The 15,013-nt window shown below is 40.4% G+C and overlaps 1 protein-coding gene across 2 annotated transcripts in view; it reads right to left on the bottom strand.

The window, feature by feature from the left end:
- tyw1 (tRNA-yW synthesizing protein 1 homolog (S. cerevisiae)) overlaps positions 1-15,013 on the bottom strand; it is a 178,509-nt gene that overhangs the window by 147,158 nt on the left and 16,338 nt on the right. For both annotated transcript variants that reach the window (XR_003937111.1, XM_030151965.1), the window contains exon 7: positions 13,306-13,422. Coding sequence is in view for 1 of the 2 variants with exons in the window: in XM_030151965.1 (XP_030007825.1) it covers positions 13,306-13,422 (117 nt within the window). In the remaining variant the exon portion in view is untranslated. The remainder of the gene's footprint in view (positions 1-13,305; positions 13,423-15,013) is intronic.

Genomic DNA, 15,013 nt, shown 5'->3' with positions numbered 1-15,013 from the left:
AGTCGGCGTTGTGGCGTGTGATGAGGTAGCTTACTTCTGCGACAGTGAGGGATGATGGGTGAAGAAGGCAGACAGCTACTGTCACTTTAGCTGAGCAGCTGTGAGCTAAAATCAGCTCCAGAGTTTGACAGCATGACAGGTCACAACCGATGACGCGTCGCTGTCGTAGTGGTAGACCCAATCTATGGACAGTACGGCTCAGGATATGACCGATCTAATGTAGACGGTGTCAGTTATAGGTAGAGTTGAGCAGCCTGATGGTCTTCTACCATGAAGAGTTTCACTTAGTTTGCACTTGAATGTTACTTAGTTTATTGTTGCACCTTATTGTTTGATTGGGCACTTTTTTGTTGTTTTTACCAGTTCTGTTTTTACACTTTTAATTTATTATTTATGTATAGTGTTTGCGCTTGGGTTCTATTTTATACTGAGTTCTCAAAACACCTTAAGAACAGATTAAGAGCTTTCAACTACCCTGAAACCCTAGAAACTGAAAATGGAGAGAAAATAACTACAACAATTAAACTACCAACATAGTGGTTACCAATGTCAACCAAAGGTCATTCCACCCTTCATTTGTCCATCTATCCTTCATCCATCCCTCCATCCATCATCCATCCTACCTTCATCCATCTATCCATCAAGCATCCATCCTTCCATCATCCGTCCATCCATCCTTCCACCATCCATCCTTGATCTGTCTATCCTTTCTTCATCCATCCAGCCATCCTTCATCCATCATCCATTCTCCACCAATCCTTGATCCGTCCATCCATCCATCCATCCTTTCAGCCATCCTTCATCCATCCATCCATTCTCCATCCTTGATCCATTCATCTTTCCTTCATCTGTCCAGACATCCTTCATCCGTCCATCCATCCATCCATCATCTGTCCATCCATCATCCATCCATCCATTCTCCATCCATCCTTGAGCTGTCCATCCTTCCTTCATCCATCCATCCATCTACCCATGCATCCATCCTTCCTTCATCCGTCCATCCATTCTCCATCCTTGATCCATTCATCCTTTCTTCATCCGTCCAGACATCCTTCATCTGTCCATCCATCCATCCTTCATCTGTCCATCCTTCATCCATCCATCCATTCTCCATCCATCCTTCCTTCATCCATCCAGCCATCCTTCATCCATCCATCCATCCATGATCCATCCATCCATCTGTGCATCCATCCTTCCTTCATCTAGCCATCCTTCCTTCATCCATCCATCCTTCCTTCATCTGTCCATCCATCCATCCTTCAATCGTCCATCCTTCATACATCATCTATCCTTCATATGTTTATCCATCCATCCATCCATCCACATTTCTCTATTAAATTAATGAACAACAGTATCTTCTTAAATAATTGCTGTATTATGCAGAGACAGTTGCATTATGGGTGTGTATTTATTGAGTGGCTTTCAGTCTGTTTATAGTAATTTGGTTTGTCAGCATTAGAAGTGTTCACTTAGTCCAATTTAATCTGCAGGAGATAAACTCAAGTACTGCCTCACTCATCTGATGCAGCTGGGGTTTTTTTTTGTAAATAAGGCCTAAATACAAGGAAAGAAAAATAATCTAATATGATGAAGCACATTCAGAGATAAACATACACAACCCTCAGTCTATCACGAATGTGGATATTGAAGAAGAAGATGGGGATTCAACACATTTACAACTCATTCATCCTTTAACCCAATAAAAATATGAGGAGGAGAGGATTTTAATTTAAAAGAAAATGTTAAGCTCAATATTAAAACTACTTGACCAATAAAAAACATATGCCTGGAGGGTTTTCTCATTTACTCATTCCAGACATGCCCTCACTTTTCATTTCCAGTTAATTATACAGTGGAAATAAAACAGAACATTATATTCAGCAAAAGTGTGTGAGTGAATAATAGATCAATAATGTAAAGCACACTGGGTGCCTGGAAAAGCATTATAGAAATCCAATCACATCCAATAATAATACTAAAACTAATAATAATAATAAGTATTATTATTATTATTATTATTATTATTATTATTATTAATAATAATAAATGTGTTTGCTGTTGTGATGTACATTTGTCATTGGAATCCATGGGTGAAAGGATCACCAAACGTACCTACTGAATTGACATTATGAACTACCGTTTTATATAAACAAAATATTTCCAAATAAAGTGATACAGAATATAGTCAAATAGATGTATTAAATTCCCCAGATCGTACAATCGTCGCCAAACATTTTAGCGGTCACATTTATGCGAAGGCTCTTTATATAAATGTGATTTATTTGCCAATAAAATTCTCTGAAACTTATAAAAAGCTTCTAATTTATGGACTTCAGAAACGTGGAAAATTATCCAGCAGCAAAGCTTGTAAAAAAAATTTGTGTCACTGCCAAAACTTCTTTATGACTGGAGGACATTAAAACCATGTGCATACTAGCATGGACATTTTTCTAAACAGATATTTTCTTCCTCTTCTGTCCATACAACCTTGGTTTTTCCAAATATTTGTCCATACAATAATGGAAAATCAACTCCAAATGGGTCCAAAGCTCTAGACAATCTATAGTAGTTGTTGTCCAACCTGTGGACACCATGGATAAAACTGGACGTAGCAGACACTGAGGCTTTAATTTCTCATGAAGGTGTAGATCAGTTGTAAATATGAGTTATCTTAAGTGTTGGTTGTGGAAGTGTATTCTTTACATACTGTGGATTTGTCCATAACACTGGTCCAGCCCAGGCCGGTCTGGTCCACCTCCCAAATGTATCAGTGTGGACCTTGATCTACTGTACGTCATACACTGATTTATACACCTGGATTTGACGTTTCAGGTGCATAATAGACACAAATAAAATGGGGTATGATGCCATTGATTACCACTCTCTATGTTTTAAATGAGCACGTGGATACAAACAAACCAGAGTTTGGTAAATCTATACTTTGGAAGGAATTTATAAATAGTTGTGGAAAAACTTATTAGACCACCCTTGTTTACTTTGATTTGTTGTTCATTTTAATGCCTGATACAACTAAAGGTACACTTGTTTGGACAAATATAATGATAACAACAAAAATAGCCCATAGTTTAATTTCAGAGCTGATATTTATCCATTTTCCATGGTTTTCTTGATAATAACCAAAATGACTTCAGTTCTTACATCAATATCTATGACATTGTACTGACAAAATCAGTGCTTTTAGACATTCCATGTTTTCTTTTCTGTCTGTTTTAGTCACATGATACACACAGGAGTAAGTACTTGTTTGCATAACCATTGTTTCTGATGGCTTTTGATGGTTTAATAATTTTTTCCACAACTGTATGTTTTTTCAACCTAAAGCATAGTTTTTGTGTGGACAAGAGGGTCATAAGTGTTTCTTGCACAAAATCTCTTGGAGCCCCAGACCCCCAATGAATGTACCCCCAATGAAACCTACAGCTATGATGATATTCTGGTACCACAGAGCAGATTTGTTCCAGGTTTCTTCAAGATACTGCCAACATTTTGCAAAAATATTAATGGGAATTTTTAGTCAAATAAAAACATCAACAATAAAAATAGGACCAATGGCCCTGTAGCTTACCGGCCATATTAAAAGCTTTGGGAAATGTATACAGATGCCATTTATTATCACCCAGTTCTGTTTATTTATTATATTACAGAAATAGCCCATGTTTTTGGTCATATTCCAATCAGGTCTGTAAAAAATTGAAATTCCAACTTGATATCATTGATACTGATTTATTGTATCAACCCACTTCCTATCTCTTATAATGGGAAAATTTTTCAAAGTGGAACCAAATCCAGAATCAGATCCGGATCAAAATAATTTCAATACCTTGTGTTGACATCATCATACAGAAGCTGTATACCAACTTTGAAGTCAATTAGAACTGTAGTTTCGGAGATGAAGACGATTTAAATTTTTTCCCCATAAGAGCCCATGTTAAATTTTCCGTAAGTTCATCCACAAGAAGATCCTGATCAGCATGTGGACATTATGTTTTGGTCATCTCCCCATCAGGGCTGGACTGTAGAAATTTACACTTGATATCATTTATATTTACTGCGTTATTGCATTGATCCACTTCCTATCTCTTATAATGGGGAAATTGTTCAAAGTGGCACCAAATCCAGAATCAGATCCGGATCCAAATAATTTCACTAACTTTTGTTGACATCATCATAAAGAAGCTGTATACCAAGTTTGAAGTCAATCGGAATTGTAGTTTCGGAGAAGAAGACGATTGAAAGTTTTGTAACAGATGACAGACGACAACGACAGATGACAACGACGGACGCCGCATGACAACAATAGCTTACAGCCTATTGGCCGGTAAGCTAAAAAGCCTCACATGGCAGCTGGAACCTCCAGAATCATCATGATCACATGTTAGAATGTGGTTGAAACTGGCTTACATCTTCTAAGACAGAGGTGTCAAACTCATTTTAGTTGAGGTTCTTGATCTCAAGCAGGTCCGACCAGTAAAATAACGAGGCTTACACTGTTGGGGGGACGACAGCAAGGGTATATCTCCAAAATCCCCCCAGTCTTCTGCTACATATAAATCTATCCACGATAATTGTTAGACAATCAATATAAACTTATCTTGAATTCTCTTGGTATTCAGTGTGGACGGCAAAGTAAGATTTCATTGTACAGAGAAACTGGTTTCTTTACTGTACACATGAAACACTTTGAATTCTTGAATCCTTTGAACAGGTGTGACTGTCTCAAAAAAAATCACCAGATCAAGCAGACCTGAGCCTATGTAGTTTTATTCACATGTAAGCAGCAAAATAATCATCCCTTTGTTCAGTAATTGTTATTAATTCCTCAGTATTGAATCCTGCATCACCCTGTTGAACTGGACTTTAACAATATACATGCAGGTTTTGTTTTGAGGATAGTTCTGTTTCAGTAAAGACCCACTAAATCGAGGATCAGGACTGACCACTGGACTTAGGGGCGGGTGTGGAGGCAGAATACAAATTGGACCAAGTGAATCAAAATGTGCTGACATTCACAGCAAGGAGAAACATTTTACAGCCCACAGGTAAACAAATATGATTCAGCAAGAAACTCTGTAACCTTTGGGTTTCATTTGCAGGATTTGGAGGGATTTAAAATATCTGTAGTGAAAAAAAAACACACAGTTAAACCAATATAAACTGTATAATGAGTTAACAGAAATATAGTGTCTGCTTTTGGTTATATCTGCAAGTGACAGTGAAGGATCCTCACGTCATTAGTGTCGGTGTTTGACTGGGTATAAACTCAGACGCCGTGCGGTTTGGTTCGACTTCGGTCTGGTTGTAAACAGGCCGAGCATGGGAAAAGCACTGCTCGCTAATGTGCACAGATTTAACACAAATAGGTCTGGAAATGAAGCGATAATGTGGTGATAAATGTCAGATGTTGCAGCTCGGCTTTATCTGCCTCCAACCCGAGTGTCTCTGACGTCACCTAGTGGTGGAAGGAGGCTGAGGCTACGACGGAAACGTGAATGATCTGAAACTTTTCCCCAACACATTCTATTTTAATGCAGCTTGAGGACGCCTTTCAGAAACTATCCGACAGTAATCCGCTTTCAGTCGACTGAGTAAAACTTCTGTCCTGGGCTGACTCTGCACAGTGAAAACATCCAACAGACATACTCCCATCAGGGGGATTTCCTTGATCACACTTCATTTGCAGCTTGGCTAAGTGCTTGTTGTCTCTTGGCAATAGTAAATGTTTAATGCACAAACTAATTACATCTTGCTCTTCCAGCTCTTTGTGACCAAATTATGCTAAAACTCATTAGTTAGCCACAAAGTAAAATAAGACTCTGGCGTCAGAATGTGATGATACAGCAGCAAAGGGCAATTAAACGTTACAGACAGATATAATATTTTTGCCAAATTTAAAAAGATGTATCAATCAGTCCACATTTACAGTCATTATAAATATCAGGGTGTTCACATGTATCACACAGTTAAATTAAATGCTTTTTTGACAGAGAACATCATCTGTGGCTAAAATGGCTTTTTCTCAAAAACAGGGTTCGTACACATTTTTCCTATAAGTACCTCATCAATCTGGTATTTTTGGTATTAGTACTTAATATACTGTTAGCATAAATACTGTGAACTACTTTTACAGTGTACTTTTGGAGTAATCATACTTCCAAATATACTAGATTCATCAGGTACTTATTGGAAAAATTTATTTCAGACGAAAATACTTGTAGTCTGGAAGAGATTTTGGAGTATGATTACTCCAAAAGTACACAGTAAAAGTAGTTCATAGTGTTTGTGGTGACAATATATGAAGTACTAATACCAAATATTCCGGATTATTGAAGTACTGACTGGAAAAATTAATTTTATTCATCACTGAAGTTAGTCTTCTACACTTTTTCAGACAAAAACACTTGTAGCCTGGGAGGGATTTTGGAGTATGATTACTCTAAAAGTACACAGTAAAGAAGTTCATAGTGTTTGTGCTAATAGTATATGAAGTACTAATACCAAAAATACAGGATTCATAAGGTACTTATTGGAAAGATTAATTTTATTCATCATTGAATTTAGTTTTTTACACTATTTCAGACAAAAACACTTTTGTAGCCTGGAAGGGATTTTGGAGTATGATTACTCCAAAAGTACACAGTAAAAGTAGTTCATAGTGTTTGTGCTGATAACATATGATGTACTAATACCAAATATTCCGGATTATTGAGGTACTTATTGGAAAAATTAATTTTATTCATCACTGAATTTAGTCTTTTACACTATTTCAGACAAAAACACTTTTAGCCTGGAAGGGATTTTGGAGTATGATTACTCCTAAAGTACACAAGTAGTTCATAGTCTTTGTGGTGATAGTATATGAAGTACTAATACCAAATATACCAGATTCATGAGGTACTTATTGGAAAAATTAATTTTATTCATCATTGAATTTAGTCTTTTACACAATTTCAGACGAAAACACTTTTAGCCTGGAAGGGATTTTGGAGTATGATTACTCCTAAAGTACACAAGTAGTTCATAGTCTTTGTGGTGGTAGTATATGAAGTACTAATACCAAATATACCAGATTCATGAGGTACTTATTGGAAAAATTAATTTTATTCATCATTGAATTTAGTCTTTTACACTATTTCAGACAAAAACACTTGTAGCCTGGAAGAGATTTTGGAGTATGATTACTCCAAAAGAACACTGTAAAAGTAGTTCATAGTCTTTGTCCTAATAGTATATTAAGTACTAATACCAAATATTCCAGATTCATGAGGTACTTTTTGGAAAAATGAATTTTATTCATCGTTGAATTTAGTCTTTTACACTATTTCAGATGAAAACACTTATAGCCTAGAAGGGATTTTGGAGTATGATTACTCCAAAAGTACACAAGTAGTTCATAGTCTTTGTGTGATAGTATATGAAGTACTAATACCAAATATACCAGAGTTGTGAAATACTTACGAAGGAAAAATATTTTATGTTCATGTTAAAAATAGCTTTAAAACCATTTTAGCCAACTTACTTCACAGTAATTATCAGATAAATATTGCACATGAAAAACACTAGGGGCTGGCTTGACCCTTGGGGACCCTTGGGGTATGTGCGGCACGGAACGCACCCCCGTATAAACCCCCCCGATTCCACGATCTCTCTGCTTTGTCAGATCGTTGATATGTTAGAATCCTTCCCGATCTATTATCATCATATGGCACACCCCTAGCTCACAGCATTACCTGCATTTCTTTACCCTCCGTTTTGTCGACTATCACAGCTCATGTCTCTGTACAAAGTCCTAAAGCGGCTCTGATTATGCCTCTTCCTCCTCCTTTTCCTTTTCTTGAGTGACTCCTTTCTCACTTGTCTGTGTAGTGGGCGTCCTCGCTCTTACGCAAGCCTCTGCTTCTCGCCTGCCGGGGTCTGGTGTCTATCAACCCATCTGCCACATCTCCTTCACCAAAGAGGCTTTTTCCTCTTTATTCAACGCGCTCAGATTGGACCGAGGCACCAAAGGCCTCATGCCACTGTGATAAAACCTGAAAATAGTCACACTGATTCTCAACTGGTGGGTCGCAGCCCAAAAGTGGGTCGCAAACCTGTTTTCGGTGGGTCGAGGGCCTTTGTCTGGGCAAAAAATAATTTATCTCATATAAGGCTGTGCAATTAATCGAAATTCAATTACGATTTTGATTATTACACGCAACGATTACAAAAATTATGTAATCAAGAAAAAACGATTATTAATTTTGAGTTGTTTTAATTCATGCGCATGCAAGCTACCATGAGCTGCTCTGCCCCGCCCCCCTCTAAGCTACTGCTGCCAGCTAGCCGGCAGGTCCACCTTAAGAGGAACGTTGTACCTCGCAGTCTGGAAAAATGGCAGGAGAATCACAGCAGAAGTGCTTGGTAAACAAAAAAGGCAAGTCCAATTCAATTGTATGGAATCACTTTGGGTTTGATGAAGAAGACGAAGAGCAAAAACACATCACGTGCAAAAAGTGTTTTGCAGTTGTGTCCGCACCGACCGCTAACACAACAAACCTTTTTAACCATCTAAAGTTTAACCACCGCCACCTTTATCATAATCTTATGAAAAACTAAAACACATAAAAACAACTCCGTCTACAACTTCGTCCGCAAGGCAATCTTCAGTCTCCGAATCTCTTTATGCTGCAACTCCCGTATTAACCTAACCCTAACCCGTATAACCCTAACGCACGTATTCTAGATGGCTGATGTATACAAAAAGCCTTAACTGAAACCTCACGGCACGCCACTGAATTTACTATGTTTCATACTACATTGAACATACTTGAATTTATAATTTGCACTTTACGTGAGTTTTTTTTTTTTTATTGCTACAGTTCTATGGCAAGTCTATAGCACTTTAATTATAGTGCACTATTTGTTTACAAAAGGAAACATACTTGAATTTACAGTACATTATTTGCATTCAAAGATTTTTTGTTTCGGACAAAAGTGAACATACTTTGTTTTAGTGGTTAAAAGCTTTATTTATGTTTAAAGAGTATATATGACATTGTTTTGCAAGAAAAAAATAAACAACTTTAAGGTTAACAAATAATTGTTTTTAACAATCGTGATTTCAATTATTGCTAAAATAATCGTGACTTCATTGTCGTATCATCAGACCTCCGGCCGCGTGTTTTGGACACTCGGGTGAAGAGAGGGGCAGAGCTGTCAACCGATCACCACCTGGTGGTGAGTTGGATCCGCTGGCGAAGGAGGAAGCCGGACCGACTCGGCAGGCCCAAACGTGTTGTGAGGGTCTGTTGGGAACGTCTGGCGGAACCCAATGTCAGTGTGGTCTTCAACTCCCACCTCCGGGAGAGCTTCTCCCAGATCCCGGGGGAGGCTGGGGACATTGAGTCCGAGTGGACCATGTTCTCCACCTCCATTGTCGAAGCGGCTGCTCGGAGCTGTGGTCGCAAGGTCTCCGGTGCCTGTCGTGGCGGCAATCCCCGAACCCGGTGGTGGACCCCGGAAGTAAGGGATGCCGTCAAGCTGAAGAAGGAGTCTTATCGGGCCTTGTTGGCCCGTGGGACTCCCGAGGCAGCTGATGGGTACCGGAAGGCCAAGCGTGCTGCAGCCCAGGCGGTTGTGGAGGCAAAAACTCGGGTCTGGGTGGAGTTTGGGGAGGCCATGGAGGAGGACTATCGGTCGGCCTCGAGGAAATTCTGGCAAACCATCCGGCGCCTCAGGAGGGGAAAGCAGTGCGCCACCAACACTGTTTACAGTGGAAGTGGGGAGCTGCTGACCTCGACTGGGGATGTTGTCGGGCGGTGGAAGGAATACTTCGAGGATCTCCTCAATCCCACTGCCACGTCTTCCATAGAAGAAGCAGAGGCTGAGGTCTCAGAGGTGGACTCGTCCATCACCCAAGCTGAAGTCACCGAGGTGGTTGGACAGCTCCTCGGTGGCAGGGCACCGGGGGTGGATGAGATTCGCCCTGAGTACCTTAAGTCTCTGGATGTGCAGGGACTGTCTTGGTTGACACGTCTCTGTAACATCGCGTGGCGGTCGGGGACAGTACCTCTGGATTGGCAGACCGGGTTCCGGTTCCCCTTTTTAAGAAAGGGGACCGGAGGATGTGCTCCAACTATAGGGGGATCACACTCCTCAGCCTCCCGGGGAAAGTCTATTCCAGGGTACTGGAGAGGAGGATCCGACCGATAGTCGAACCTCGGATCCAGGAGGAACAATGCGGTTTTCATCCTGGTCGTGGAACGCTGGACCAGCTCTATACTCTCCATCGGGTGCTCGAGGGTTCATGGGAGTTCGCCCAACCAGTCCACATGTGTTTTGTGGATCTGGAGAAGGCGTTCGACCGTGTCCCTCGTGGTATCTTGTGGGAGGTGCTTCGGGAGTATGGGGTCCGGGGCCCTTTGCTAAGGGCAGTCCGGTCCTTGTATGACCGAAGCAGGAGCCTGGTTCGCATTGCCGGCAGTAAGTCAGACCTGTTCCAGGTGCATGTTGGACTCCGGCAGGGCTGCCCTTTGTCACCGGTTCTGTTCATAATTTTTATGGACAGAATTTCTAGGCGCAGCCAAGGGCCGGAGGGGGTCCGGTTTGGGGACCACAGGATTTCATCTCTGCTTTTTGCAGATGATGTTGTCCTGTTGGCCTCATCGAACCTGGACCTTCAGCGTGCACTGGGGCGGTTTGCAGCCGAGTGTGAAGCGAGCGGGATGAGGATCAGCACCTCCAAATCCGAGGCCATGGTTCTCGACCGGAAAAAGGTGGTTTGCCCTCTCCGGGTCGGTGGGGAGTCTTTGCCCCAAGTGGAGGAGTTTAAGTATCTCGGGGTCTTGTTCACGAGTGAGGGAAGGATGGAGCGTGAGATTGACAGACGGATCGGTGCAGCGTCTGCAGTGATGCAGTCGCTGTACTGGTCGGTTGTGGTAAAGAAGGAGCTGAGCCGAGAGGCGAAGCTCTCAATTTACCGGTCAATCTACGTTCCTACCCTCACCTATGGTCATGAGCTTTGGGTCATGACCGAAAGGACAAGATCCCGGATACAAGCGGTCGAAATGAGTTTCCTCCGCAGGGTGGCTGGGCGCACCCTTAGGGATAGGGTGAGGAGCTCAGTCACCAGGGAGGAGCTCGGAGTAGAGCCGCTGCTCCTCCGCGTCGAGAGGGGCCAGCTGAGGTGGCTCGGGCATCTGTTTCGGATGCCTCCTGGACACCTCCCTGGGGAGGTGTTCCGGGCATGTCCCACCGGGGGGAGACCTCGGGGAAGACCCAGGACACGTTGGAGAGACTATGTCTCTCGGCTGGCCTGGGAACGCCTCGGGATCCCTCCGGAAGAGCTGGAGGAGGTGTCTGGAGAGAGGGAAGTCTGGGCATCCCTGCTTAGACTGTTACCCCCGCGACCCGGCCCCGGATAAGCGGAAGAGAATGGATGGATGGATGGATAATCGTGATTATTTTTTTTTTCTACAGGGTGGGGAAGCAAAATTTACAATGAACATTTAGTTGTTTTTTCTCAGCAGGCACTACGTCAATTGTTTTGAAACCAAACATATATTGATGTCATAATCATACCTAACACTATTATCCATACCTTTTCAGAAACTTTTGCCCATATGAGTAATCAGGAAAGCAAACGTCAAAGAGTGTGTGATTTGCTGAATGCACTCGTCACACCAAAGGAGATTTCTAAAATAGTTGGCGTGTCCATAAAGACTGTTTATAATGGAAAGAAGAGAATGACTGAGCAAAACTATTACGAGAAAGTCTGGAAGATACTATTAAAGAAGAATGGGAGAAGTTGTCACCCGAATATTTGAGGAACACTTGCGCAAGTTTCAGGAAGCGTGTGAAGGCAGTTATTGAGAAAGAAGGAGGACACATAGAATAAAAACATTTTCTATTATGTCAATTTTCTTGTGGCAAATAAGTTCTCATGACTTTCAATAAACTAACTGGTCATACACTGTCTTTCAATCCCTGCCTCAAAATATTGTAAATTTTGCTTCCCCACCCTGTATAATCGAGCAGCTCTATTATCATAATATTGGAACGTCTTAGAGCGTCTGTGTGTGTATCTGCATAGTTCTGACAAACTGAGATGTTTTTAACCGGCCAATTTGGTTCCTTACAGTTGAGGAATAGTCCCACCTCCACATTAAATATCTCCGCAAGTTGATAGGACCAATATTTTGGGAGATATTAGTCATTTTGGAATACAATAGCTTTACAATCACATTGCTCGGTTGACCGGAAGCGCAGCAGCACACTGCATGATGGGAAATGATGTTAAAACAGGGTTCCTACAGGTTTCTACAAGTTAAATTTAAGACTTTTTAAGAACTTTCTAAGACTACTTAAAACAGACTTAAATGCCCATTTCACAGCCATACTGGTAAAAATTTGTGACTCCTAGAATTCAAGCAAATGTATTTAGTTACTCCAATGCCTAGAATTCCATTGTTCTGAGTCATTTCTCATCGGGGTCTGAAAAGTTAGCGATAATTGGTTCCTAATTTCAATATAAATTACTGGGTTGGAAAATTGACAAAATATGTACATGGCAGTGGGTCCAAAACTGCTCTTGATATTATACATGGTATGCTCTATAATATAAACTGCTGTTCCAAAATTTTAAAAAATAAAATAAAAAAAATTGTCGGGTTGGAACGGGTGGAACCAAGTCGACTATCGTTGCTTTCATCGCAGCTTGGACATTTAACGGACACATTTAAATACAATACAGTCAACAGGTTTACGGCAACATAACTTAAGACCTAACAGACCTAAAGTGGCGGGAACACACTGTAATGCTAATTAACATCAGATATTTCACAGAATAAAAGATTCATATCATGGAGAAACTCAGGTATGACAATGACTACATCAGATATGGTTTTACCTACATCGAGGACAAAAACCTCAGAGTATTTAATTCTTCAAAAAGTGACTGAATGTACTTTTAATTTGTAACTGAGTGCACATTTTTGGTTTTGGTTCAAATGTACCTAATTTGGTGTTGAGGGGAATATTTCCATATTTAACATTGCCACCTGCTGGTCAGTTTGGTTTATCAGTAAACTTGTCCTCTGTGTGTTCAGACTGTGATATTCTGCATTACCTCAGGTTCAAAACACACCATCTTTTATTAAATAAATGTGAGGAGTTTAACTTTTATTAATTTGGGTCTTGTCTTGTCATTAAGGGGTGATTCTGGGTCCTCAAGCCAGACCAGTAGAGAACCACTGGTCTACAGCAGACTGGACCGGAGCTCCGGTTAAACCACTAAACTGAAACACTGACCTTGGCTTTTTTCACGCTGGTCATGATGTCTCCCAGATCCTCCATGTCCACCACAGATTTCTTCCCCTCCTGAAGACCAGACTCGTCTTCGTCACTGCTGGACTCCATCAGATCCTCCTGAATGAGAAAAGAAGGACAACTCATAAAAAGATTGTTTTCAGTACCAAAAAATGGACAGTTTTTATCTATATTAACCCATAAAGACCCAAACATCCACCATCGACCAAAATCATTTATTGATGCAAACTGTTTAATAACTTATGAACCACTAAACCTATTATTAATTGTAAATAATTGGTGTAAAACACAGTTTGTCATCTTTTCATGGTCATCACATATGACCCATTCGGACGTTCAGAGGCTCTGTAGTTACCATGGAAACACCGTCATCTTCTATAACATTGATTCACCAGTAAAACTCATTGAGTTGGATCACTGACAGTGGATAAAAATACTGGGTTTATGTTCAGTTATTGATATTTTTGCTGAAAAAGGCAGTTTTTCTTCTGTTTTCTCTATTTTTGATATAATAACACTCAGCTTTAATCTGAGCTTTTATGAACATCTACATGATCAGTGAATTAAGTATAGGAAAATACATGATTGACACTGAAAAAAAAGCAAAATAAAGAAGATAATATTACAATAAATGGCGATAAATCACTTAAGAAAGGTTAAATATAGAGAAAAAAAATCCTTTGGGGATGACCATAAAAGTAACACTGGGTCTTTCTGGGTTAACCCTTTAGACGCCAGTTTTTTTCAACAAATATTCAATTTTGATAGCAAGATTTCCAAAAACTGTACCCTGGAAGTGCTTAAATGACAAAGTCAAACTAAAAATGAGAGAAAAAAATTGAGTCTGACCCATAGTTTATGATGGGAGTAAATTTATTCATCTCATTTACATATGGATGCAGGAGGTGAACACTGTTAATCCTGTCCTTCCTACATCTGTTCACAGACACGATAAGAGCAAAGGGAATGAACAATGTTCTCATACACAATGTCCTACAGTGCAATTTGAGGACTTTTACCTTTCACTGTACCTTCATTCTTTCTTTTCTTCCTTCTTTCTTACCTTCCCTCTTTTGTTCCCCCTTAACTTTCTCCTTACCTTACTTGTCCCCTCTTTCCCTCCTTAATTTCATTCTTTCTTTTTCCTTTCCCTCTTTCTTTGCTTCTTTCTTTCTTCCCTTCCTTCTTTCCATCCATCATCCATCTTCCTTTCCTTTTTACCTTCCTTCTTAACGTGCCATTTTCATTTTTCTTTCCTTCTCTCTTAACTTTCATCTTACCTTCCTTTTTCCCCTCTCTTTCCTTAACTTTATCTCTTTTCTTTCCTTCTTACCTTCCCTCCCACCTCCTTCCTTCCCTTCATTTTCTATCTCTCCTTTCCTTCTGACCTTACTTTTCCCCTCTTTCCTTCCTCAATTTCCTTCTTTCTTTATTCTGTTCCCTCTTCCTTTATCTCTTTCTTCCCTCCCAACTTTCCTTCATTCTATCTCTCCTTTCCTTGTTATCCTCTGTCTTAACTTGCTTCCTTCTTTTTTCTTTCCTTCTTTCTTTCCTGGCTTCAACCTTTCCACTTAACTTTCTTATCTTCCTTTTTTCCCCCCTTTCCTTCCTTAATTTCCTTCTTTCTTTTTCCTTACCTCTTTCTTTAGTTGTCTTTTTCTTTCCATCTGTCCTTTCCTTCTTACCTTCT

The sequence above is a fragment of the Sphaeramia orbicularis genome, chromosome 13 (assembly GCF_902148855.1).
Source record: "Sphaeramia orbicularis chromosome 13, fSphaOr1.1, whole genome shotgun sequence".
Classification (NCBI taxonomy): Eukaryota; Metazoa; Chordata; class Actinopteri; order Kurtiformes; family Apogonidae; genus Sphaeramia; species Sphaeramia orbicularis.
The sequence above is the reverse complement of the archived record's forward strand: the minus strand, read 5'-3'. Positions and strand labels throughout refer to the sequence as shown.